Source organism: Perissodus microlepis, chromosome 9, assembly GCF_051167445.1.
Source record: "Perissodus microlepis isolate ML-2025 ecotype Zambia chromosome 9, ASM5116744v1, whole genome shotgun sequence".
In the NCBI taxonomy this organism is placed as follows: domain Eukaryota; kingdom Metazoa; phylum Chordata; class Actinopteri; order Cichliformes; family Cichlidae; genus Perissodus; species Perissodus microlepis.
Genome location: NC_140469.1, coordinates 22,311,162 through 22,320,795, shown reverse-complemented (window position 1 = coordinate 22,320,795; position 9,634 = coordinate 22,311,162). Strand labels below are relative to the sequence as shown.

General features: G+C 40.2%; 1 protein-coding gene across 1 annotated transcript; it reads right to left on the bottom strand.

The window, feature by feature from the left end:
- Positions 1-3,664: 3,664 nt before the first annotated feature.
- On the bottom strand, positions 3,665-9,401 carry LOC146380520 (TNFAIP3-interacting protein 3-like). Its single transcript, XM_084939664.1, has 10 exons — positions 9,259-9,401; positions 8,189-8,301; positions 8,042-8,105; positions 7,732-7,806; positions 7,579-7,644; positions 7,353-7,466; positions 7,142-7,270; positions 5,398-5,472; positions 4,652-4,777; positions 3,665-4,566 (listed from the first exon to the last, which is right to left on the bottom strand). The coding sequence occupies exons 1-10, from the start codon at positions 9,259-9,261 to the stop codon at positions 4,426-4,428; spliced, it is 906 nt and encodes a 301-aa protein (XP_084795790.1). The 5' UTR covers positions 9,262-9,401; the 3' UTR covers positions 3,665-4,425.
- Between the last annotated feature and the right edge of the window lie 233 nt (positions 9,402-9,634).

Sequence of the window (9,634 nt, the reverse complement as noted above, 5' to 3'; positions counted from 1 at the left end):
CAACCACAGTGCAACTGGGAAAAGCTGGTTTTCTTTTGCTTTTAAGAGAGCTCTGAAGCTGCTGTTGTTTGTGTGTGAGGACATTGCAGCGCAGTGAGAGTGAAAAGCAGCAGATGGAGGAGAATTTGCACATCCTGTCCATCTGTCCACTTGTGGGGGCCTTGTGTTCTAAACACTTGAGGGGGAAAGATCTCACAAAAATTCCTGTAATGGAATGTGAACATGTTCTCTGGCTCTTGTAGGAGAGCTTATTTGCCTTAAATCAGTTACAACAACGAGTTGTATAAAACTAGATCCAGACAGGGGTTAATTGGCTTTATCTTTGGGTTCAATGCAGTGTAGTTTCTAATGAGTCAATTACACCATGTTGTTGAGTGTGGCTGGTTGTTACTGTTTGAGTTTATGAGAATCCAAAGCAGTGATATTTCAGGGATCAAAAGCCTTTTGCAAGCAATTTTTTTACGTGTAATTCAGGTATGTACCCGATTTACAGCAAATAAGCTGCCAGACAAGAGCCAGAGAACATACTTCCACTCAAGTTAAAACCTTCATTCCCCCCTACCAGAAATCGATCCTTTTTGCTGTAGTTCCTGCTTTCTAAAAACCTTTCCAGCATTTTGAGGGCTCCGTACAGCTGTTATTACAGATGTACAGCCAGCTCTTTCTGTGGTTTCTGGCAGTCCAGCAGAGAAGCATCATTTGTTGAGTGATGACCTTTAGCAAGTGGAAGTCTAGGGCTTGGGTGAACTTGCTGCCAAATCTTTTTTTTTTTCATGCCTCAGTGAGACATTACCTAAACAAAGCCCAGAAATTCAAGATGAACTTGCTACATATGAAAAATCTTTCCGCCAGCATAGGCTGTGCTTTTTTCTCACTGCCAGATGTAAATTATCATCATGTAAATAAAGAAATAGAACGTGAGAAGGATCCTGCAGCTCTCTTAAACTCTTTACTTGAAAGCTTTGCGGAGGATAGGATATCTAGTAGAAAACATTTAGGGAAAAATGTTTAGTATCCTTTCACAGAATTGCCCTCTGCTTCACGTGTACAGATACAGTCAGAGACAGACTTCCAGTTAGTGGACATGTAAACATGTAACGTAATGGAGAAATTACTAAAATAAGGTAATCGAGATTCTGCAGGCTCCTAGGTCGGCTTAGTCATATTTCCTCATTATTTAGGGCAGCGGTCTCCAACCTTTTTTGCGCCACGGACCGGTTTATGCCCGACAATATTTTCATGGACCGGCCTTTAAGGTGTCGCGGATAAATACAACAAAATAAAACTAGTACCGGTACCGAAAAAAAGAAAATTTATTCATAACACACGTGAAAAGACCAAGGAAAACCGAGTAAACGATAAAAACGATAACAAAATAACGCTGAAAACTGATAAAAACCCTGAAAACTATACATTTCACACCTGAGCCTCAACTCTCGCGGCCCGGTACCAAGCGACTCACGGACCGGTACCTGTCCGAGGCCCGGGGGTTGGGGACCGCTGATTTAGGGAACTGAGAATTGTGAGGCAGAGTGAGGTTTTGTTTGTTGCGCTGGTTACCACTAGAGGTCAGTAGAGGTATGCTGATTCTCAGTGCTAAGCCGTCATTAGCTTGATACTTATGACCAATAATAAGTGACTTAAAAAAATAACTATTTTTAACACAAGTATTTTTTATTATAGTCTCTTGAATCAATCATTGGTTTGCTGGAGGCAAACTTTGACACGTAAGTAAATTAGATGGTCTACTTTACATTTGATTTTTTGGTTTCCAAATACAGAATCTTTTTCAGATGTCTTTCAAACAAGCAAGGTTGGTTTCTACAAAGCAGTCTGCTACAACAGCACTAACATATGCAATGAAACTATAAGTGGAATCAGTTTCCTCACAGCAGGCTTCATATTCAGTTTTCCTCATGCAGATGACTTCCAATTTGACTGAATGACTGCAGCAACGACACAGGAAGCTCTGAGGATCGTAAGAGTGAGTGCAAAGGCAAGTCGTTGGCGTCTTGTTGCTCTTGCATCTTTGTGCTGTGACACTGAAAACTTAGTTACTGTAGGTCTGTCACTGAAGCTGCCCAGTTTAAACTGAAATGAGAAATACACAAATTTTGCTTGTCAGGCCTCAGAAAAAAATCTGTTTTGATTCCTGAAATTTAACAACTGAGCTTTTCAACATATCGGTGCAATATAGGGAAAAATCACGTTTCCTTTATCTGATTCAATAATCCAAATAGGTAATGTTACCTGTTAAGAGGTGAGCAGATTGTCAATGACTTAGTTGCTCGTCTTGCTCAACATCCATCACGATTCACAAGTTGTTACCTGTAAAACTACGAATGTGACTTTGATCTTGAGCACAGTTTGGATGAATCAGGTGGTTAGTGTGTTTGTTTCACTGAAATCTCACTAATACTGTAGGAGGAGTGGCGATTCTTGTAAATTGTAGACAGATGCAGGGAGGTCCCGCCCTAGAACAAACTAATCGGTCCATCAGCCGGATGAGCTGAAAACATTAAGACATTAAGTGCTTCACAGATACACATGTGTACTATATTCTGCTATATATTCAACTTTATCCTTTACCAAACACAGCTACAGTCAAAGACTGTAGCTCAGGTGGTAGAGCAGGTCAGCTACTAACTGGAAGGTTGGTGGTTTGATCCCAGTCTGCTCCAGTCTGCATGCCAAATATCCTTGGGCAAGATACTAACCCCATGTTGCTTTCTGATGCATCCATCGGAGTGAGAATGTGTACGAAGCACTTAACAGCTTATAAAAAAGTGCCTGTGTGAATGGGTGTGATTGGGTGAATGAATTAGTTGTATAAAGCGCTTTGAGTGCTCAGATAGAGTAGAAATGCACTATATAAGAACCAGTCCATATAAAGATATAGACTTTATTATTTATTCCCGTTTAACTGCCCATTAAAGCAAATATCTAATCAATCAATACCATGGCAGCAAGTCAGTGACATGATCAAGACGAGCTGGTGAAATTCAAACTGAGCATCAGAATGAAGAAAGATGGTTTAAGTGACTTTGAACGTGGCATGGTTGTTGGCGCCAGACAGACTGGTGTGAGTATTTCAGAAACTGCTCATCTATTCATATCTACTGGGATTTTCCCACAATGCTGTCTTTGGGGTTTACAGTCTGAAAAAGAGAAAATATCCAGTGAGCAGCAAATCTCGGGGTAAAAAAAATATCTCTTTGATGTCAGAGGTCAAAGGTGAATGGCCAGACTGCTTTGGGCTGATAGGAAGGCAACGGTAACTCAAATAAGCAGAAGACCACACTGGGTGCTGTCAGCTGTCAGCTAAGAACAGGAAACTGAGGCTGCCCACACAGGCTCACCAGAACTGCACATTCGAAGACTGGAAAAAACATTGCCTGATCTGATGAGTCTTGATTTCTGCTGTGACACTGGGTGGATAACACACCACGTCACATATCTCATATTCACCTCAAACTGGTGTCTTTAACGTGAAAATGAGTTCACTGCAGTGCGCTGTATCGTGTAACCGAAATCCTTAAAAAGTCCAGTGGAGTGTGTGTTAAAGTTGAGTGTGCACTACCTAAATTAGACAATCTGGTCTGTCTGATCTTGTGAAAAAGTGATTTCAGTGAATGAAGTATGTACGAACATGTTAAAACACAAACACCGTATAGTTGTTTATTTTCACGACAAATAAATAAGAAACAGACAAAAATGTGCAAAAAAACTTTTCCAAACATATATAAATACTCTGCTCAACATAAATGTATATATTATATATTAACTTCTTTCTCTTACAGGCTTGATTCTCGCTGTTGTAAAAGCGCCTGCATACGACCGACATAACATAGTGTAATATAAGTCAGAAAACCCCCAGCCTTTATAATCACAGCATAGCTCGAGTTTCTTTGCCTCCTTACAGAGCTGTGATAGTTTTGATCTTTTTTGGCCCCATCACTGGGGCAAGACTCTGTTTTTTTAAGAGGTTTCTACAGCGTAGTGCAGCACAGGGTGTTTACAAGTGCTAAACACAGGAAATTTCCACATTTTTGTTGCATCATTGATCAGTATGGTGGATGTCAGTAGTGTTTGGGCAGTGCAATAAAACCTGTGTCACACTCGAAGTGTAATCAGCCTATCTTGATAGTTTCATTTTACCCTTCGCTGCCTTTCTCCTCTTGGTAAGCGTATGCATCGATATTTGTGTATTAGGTTCCTCCCTTGCCCCACATAAGTCTCTCAGTGGACCCAGACTGATGCCGTGGCCTTGTTACAAGCAGGACCAGCAGAGGAGTTAGCTGGAACAGAGCTCACTTCCTCACTCTGCTGGCGATGAACACTGATCTGGCTGCTCATACTCTGGGAAAAACTTCCAGAAAGTCCGCCTAAACAATATCCCAAAAAGTCAGAGGAGTTGGTTGAGCTTCACTGCTTGTTATCGAGAGTGCACCGCCTCTGCAGCTTCATGTGGCGCTGGCTAACCTGGTGGCCCTCCGAGTTCGGACATTTGGCTTGATTTGCACAGGAGCAGTTAAGCACGGGGTGCAGTTGCCGAGTCCATGTCATCTGGAAGAATATACACAAAGCATATTAAAGTCAAGCACTAATCCTATAGTTCACATGCTGAATTTTCTAAGGTTACGAATGGTACCTGAGATCTGAGGACATGCAGCTCGTTGTGAGCTTTGGTATACTTCTTCTCCAGTTCCAGATACTTGCCCTTAAGCTTCTCCCGGTCTCTGCGCTCCTTCCGAAAGTCTTCCTTAAAGACTTCAGCCTAAATATGGACGTGAGACAAATAAAAACAGATGTCCATTAGGGGTAACTCAACAGTTTGGGCAATTCTTATACACCCCTTACTACATTTAACCTTGGATTTTATAAGATATGGTTTACACATTCATTTAAGTGAGTAAGTGAAAAGCAGCTGAGTGGATTCGAGCTGAAGAAACAAATCCCCTTTGGAGTTGCGTCAGGAAGGGGATCCGGTGTAAAACGCTGCCAAAAATCAAACATGCAGGGTGCCTGCTTTGTGGCAAAGTGGCAGCTGAAAGCAGCTATTAGCCAGACTACTACAGAGTGAATTTTATAGGTTTTTTGATTGCCTTTGGACACGGACAAGTAATACCTTTTTCCTTTGTTTTCAGTCTTTATGCTAAGCTAAAACTTGCTATCACTGTATATTTGTTAAACAGGGTGGCAGCAATCCGAAGGCTACTTTCAACACTAAATGATAGATTCACATAACGACATCATCACCATATCATCTGAATGGAAACTGGTCTGTCATGCAAGGCCTGAAGCAACAAATACTGTGACTATTTTCCCAACATTAACCATTTTTTTTCACCAAGGAAGCAAAGAAAAACATCACACACATGAAGACAAAGCACTCACTTGATGTTTCCAGATGTCTAGTGTTTCATTGTCCACTCCAAGGGACTGAGAAGCCTGAAGCGCCTCCTTTAAGGCCTGCACAAACACATTGAAGCCACTGTTAGAGCGTTTTTACTGCGAGGGTTAGAATGAGACTTCCTTTTCATCAAAGGTGGAAAGTAACGAATTACATTTACTTGCGTTACTGTAATTGAGTAGTTTTTTTGTGTATTTGTACTTTTTAAAGTCATTTTCCAAGTCGGTAATTTTACTTTTACTTAAGTATATTTTTTAAAAAGTATTGTACTTCGCTACATTTTCAATCACACCCATTACTGAGTAAATTAAAAGAACAAACAAGCAAAAAAAAACAACAACATTGCGCTTCGGAAATACTGCAGGGAATGATGGGTAGTAGAACAAATTAGCGTTGGGTCACGATCAAAATGGAGTCTGACATCGGTGGTACGGATCCAGCGAAAAAAGAAACCCCATCGAATTCTGCTGACCCTGAACTCGAAGAAACCGATGTGAACCCCTGGCTGTATTTAAGGGACCATTTCGGCTTCAAGTGCAAGAAAGGCAACAGCTTTATTATGCAGTGTAAGCTGTGTTTGCCCAGAGAGACCGAGTTAGCAGCTTTTAAAAATTCCACATCAAACCTGCGCAAGCATGTAGAGGTAAGTTAAATGAAACTTGTACATTTATTTTAGCAAAAAAGGCTGTGCTCAAGTTAATCACATTAAGTTAAGACATAAGCTGTTATTGGGCACGTTGTTGTCCACGCAACTTAAAATATTTTTACTTGATTGGTAAATTGCCAAAAGAAAATGTGTTCACTTTTCCTGTTTGTTAATAATAATAATTTATTTAAAAAAAAATTAGTTAAATTAGACAGAAGACAGAAGCGGCTACTTTCTTACTTAACCCAAATATGTTCACACTGCAGGCAAAAGAATAACATGTGCTATGTGCAGAGGTGTTTTTTTTCTGTTCTCAAACTGATCTCCCTGTTGGAGCTCAGTCTAAGGGGACTTATTTTTTTCTCCTTATCTTTCCTCACGTGGTGCATTTTCCATCGTTATACCTCTCTGACCTGTCTTCCCCATGTGATGTTTGTGTAATGTATGTATGGTCGGAGGGTAAGATGACGCTGGCAAAGGTCGGCAACCTTAACCCAATTTCCTTCGGGGTCAACCTTCAGGATCAGTAAGGTTTTATTGAATTGAATTGAATTGCTCCTCAAAATTAACAGAGGAGGGCCAAGTTTAAAAAATGAAAACACATTTTTATAGCAGCTGCCGTACAGCTCAATTCAGTACTTGTTCTCTTATTTGACAGTTTAAAACACATTCACATGTAAAAGAATTATATGGTTTTGACAGTTTGGTTGGTTGGTTTGGTGACCATTATCCATTTTGATGTATAGACTTGCAGTTTAACTGCCACTGCACTTTAATTTGTAAAGTTTTTCTTTTAATTAAAAAACAACTACTTTGAGATTTATCCCATTGTCTTTTTTGCACTACTCAGAAGAGGCTGTCCTCCTGCTGACAAAAAAGTAACTATGTAACTTTTACTCTGAGTAAATTTTAAATGAGCTACTTTTTACTTTTACTTGAGTAAATTTTTAGACAGGTAATTTTACTTGTACTTGAGTAAAATTTCAGCAAAGTAATAGTACTTTTACTTGAGTAAAATATTTTAGTACTCTTTCCACCTCTGCTTTTCATCAGTGAATATCAGAGAAAGCCTGATGCCTCACCTTGTTCAGTCGTCTGATCTCCTCGTGTTGATGCTGCCCTTTGCGGGTCAGGGCGCTGTTCTGCGCTCGCAGCTCTTTTACTTCTTTCTGTGCTTCGAGCTTCTCAGAGCTGGCATCACCCTCTTCCGTCTGTGAAAAAGCATCCCATGAGGGAACAGTTAGCGCTCAGATCAAACGACTTAATCTATCAAAGAGCGGTCGGCGCATTTACCTGTGCGCTCTCTTTTCCTTTGATCACCTTGAGCTTCAGTCGGTTTAACGTGACGTGATTTCCTTCTTCCTCTTCAAAGCGATCACACTGCTGTAATGCTTTTAACTCCTCGACCTGGACATTGGGTGCAGAACGCAGACAACACTTAAATGATAAACAAGTGCGATAATAAACCGACACGAGCTGAAAAACAACATTAAAGGATGTGAACTTGCTCCTTTCTTACCTTCTCTTTGTAGTAGTGCACCATGGTTCGGTACTCTTTTGCCCATTTCTCATTAATAGAAAGAAGCTGAGTAAAAACAGAAAGACTGTGAACCTTTAAACGTGCATACACGGGTCGTAGGATGAATACACAGAAAGTCTGAGAAGTACTCACCTCGTTCTTTTGCTCTTCTAAGATAAGAATCTGTGTTTTCATGTTGACATCACTTTTGTGAGAGGACCCTTGCAGCTGAGGCACATAAAAGAGAGAAAAACAGGAACTACTCAAATGTGGCACGCAGTAAATCCATCAACAGCCAAATGCCTGCGACTCTGGGAAATTATGCAACATGACTCCCTCTACCAACTTCCTTTTACACATTTTTGGAAGTTTTGCTTCACACTGCTTCCAGTAACCCAACGAATATCATCATTCAGTTGTGGTCAGGCAATCAAAAGGTGGTGGTTCTCTGTTCTTTTGTTACCTGTGTGTTTTCCAGCTTCACAGACGGGTGTAGTTCTTCCCCAGTATTGCACCAAAACTCATACCTGAAAAACAAATTATTTGCATCACGTTCCTCCATAAAAACTGACTCCAATTTTCACATAAGTGCTGCTGTGATGTGTCTCACCTGTCTATATTTGGCAGTGATGGATACAGTCTGTGGGCTTGTCTGTGTTTGTCAGTGTCATTTGACTCTGATGGGTCCACAGGCAGCCTTTCCGTTGAGTTTTCAAGCAGAGACTGTCAAAAAAACAAAAAGTCAAGGACATAAGGACTTACTCAGTTGTATATAGCATTTGTATTCTATTTTTATCTTATTGTATATTTTATTCTATTTTATTCTACTGTATATAGTATTTTATTTTATTCTATTCTGTACAGTTGTGTACTGTATTTATTCTTATTGTATTCTAATTTTTGCTTCATAACTTTTGTACTGTCCACTTCCTGCTGTGACAAAACAAATTTCCCACGTGTGGGACTAATAAAGGTTATCTTATCTTATACGTTTTATATGAAATTAATAATAATAATAATTTAAAAACCGGTTCTTCTATTGTAAGAATAAGTACCCAGCAGAGATGTATTTACATTAGGATGGCCTAAAATGAGTTTTTCTTCTGACATAACACCCCAGTGTAGAAACAGATATTTCCACAGGTTCAGCGGTTTCATTTGACATCAATGCAAATTCCCAAAGATATCAACATAAATGAATATTACAAGTATTTGTGCTTTTGTCTCAGAAAACGATTAATCAGTTATTACTAATAACAATTCAATTACTCAAAGAGTGTGTTGCAGCCTTGACGTAGTCACTGTGCTCCACGGAGATACTGTGCTGCAGTGAGCTCAGTTTGTTTGTAATGGCACAAAGTGACACTTGACTCATACCCACAAAGGATGTCGATTATCTATACCCCGCGCTGTCACGTGGTTACCCGACCTCAGCTTGCACGTTCCTCGGTAAATCATCAAATCTATTTAAACTGCCTTTAAAAACCCCTGAGGAGCTAACATGTTTATCAGGACAAGATGTCCAAGTTGATATAAAAGCCTATTGAACTCCTCCTGCTCTGAGTCCAGGTCAGTGTTCTGTACGAAGCAAAACTTTTTTTATTTTTTTAAGTAGAAGGTCAGAGTTGCTCGATAATAACATAAACAAAAGCAGCGAAATGTAAAAAGCAGTAGACTCACCATACTGCGTTTCGGAGGCGTCTTCAGAGTGTGCAGACCCGACTAAAAAACGTGTGAATTGAAGCGACGCGACCGGATCGCCTCTCAGTTATACCGAGGATCCCCTGTGACGTGGGAAAACCCTGACTGTCCAATCAGCTGCCGGGATTCCCTCCCCGGTCCCGTGCAGTCAGAATGAGTTGAGCGACTGACCGACTTTGTCGAAGGAAAGGAAAGTACAAGCAGTTAATCAACGCCTCGAGCGGTAATAGACGATGTGTTTATGGTATGAATCGATGACTAAGACAAAAAAAAAAATCTGCTGTTGCACTGCAAAAGATGGCAAATCTTTATTTACGTTTTTTTAACCGAGAGAATATTTTTCTAGCATTTAAAC

What these genes read in the sequence shown, in the direction of transcription:
- LOC146380520 (XM_084939664.1), bottom strand. An exon ending in TGCACTACTACAAAGAGAAG is followed by an intron (nt 7,467 to 7,578) that starts GTAAGAAAGGAG and finishes CCCAATGTCCAG; the next exon opens with GTCGAGGAGTTAAAAGCATT. An exon ending in TAGACATCTGGAAACATCAA is followed by an intron (nt 4,778 to 5,397) that starts GTGAGTGCTTTG and finishes GTCCATATTTAG; the next exon opens with GCTGAAGTCTTTAAGGAAGA.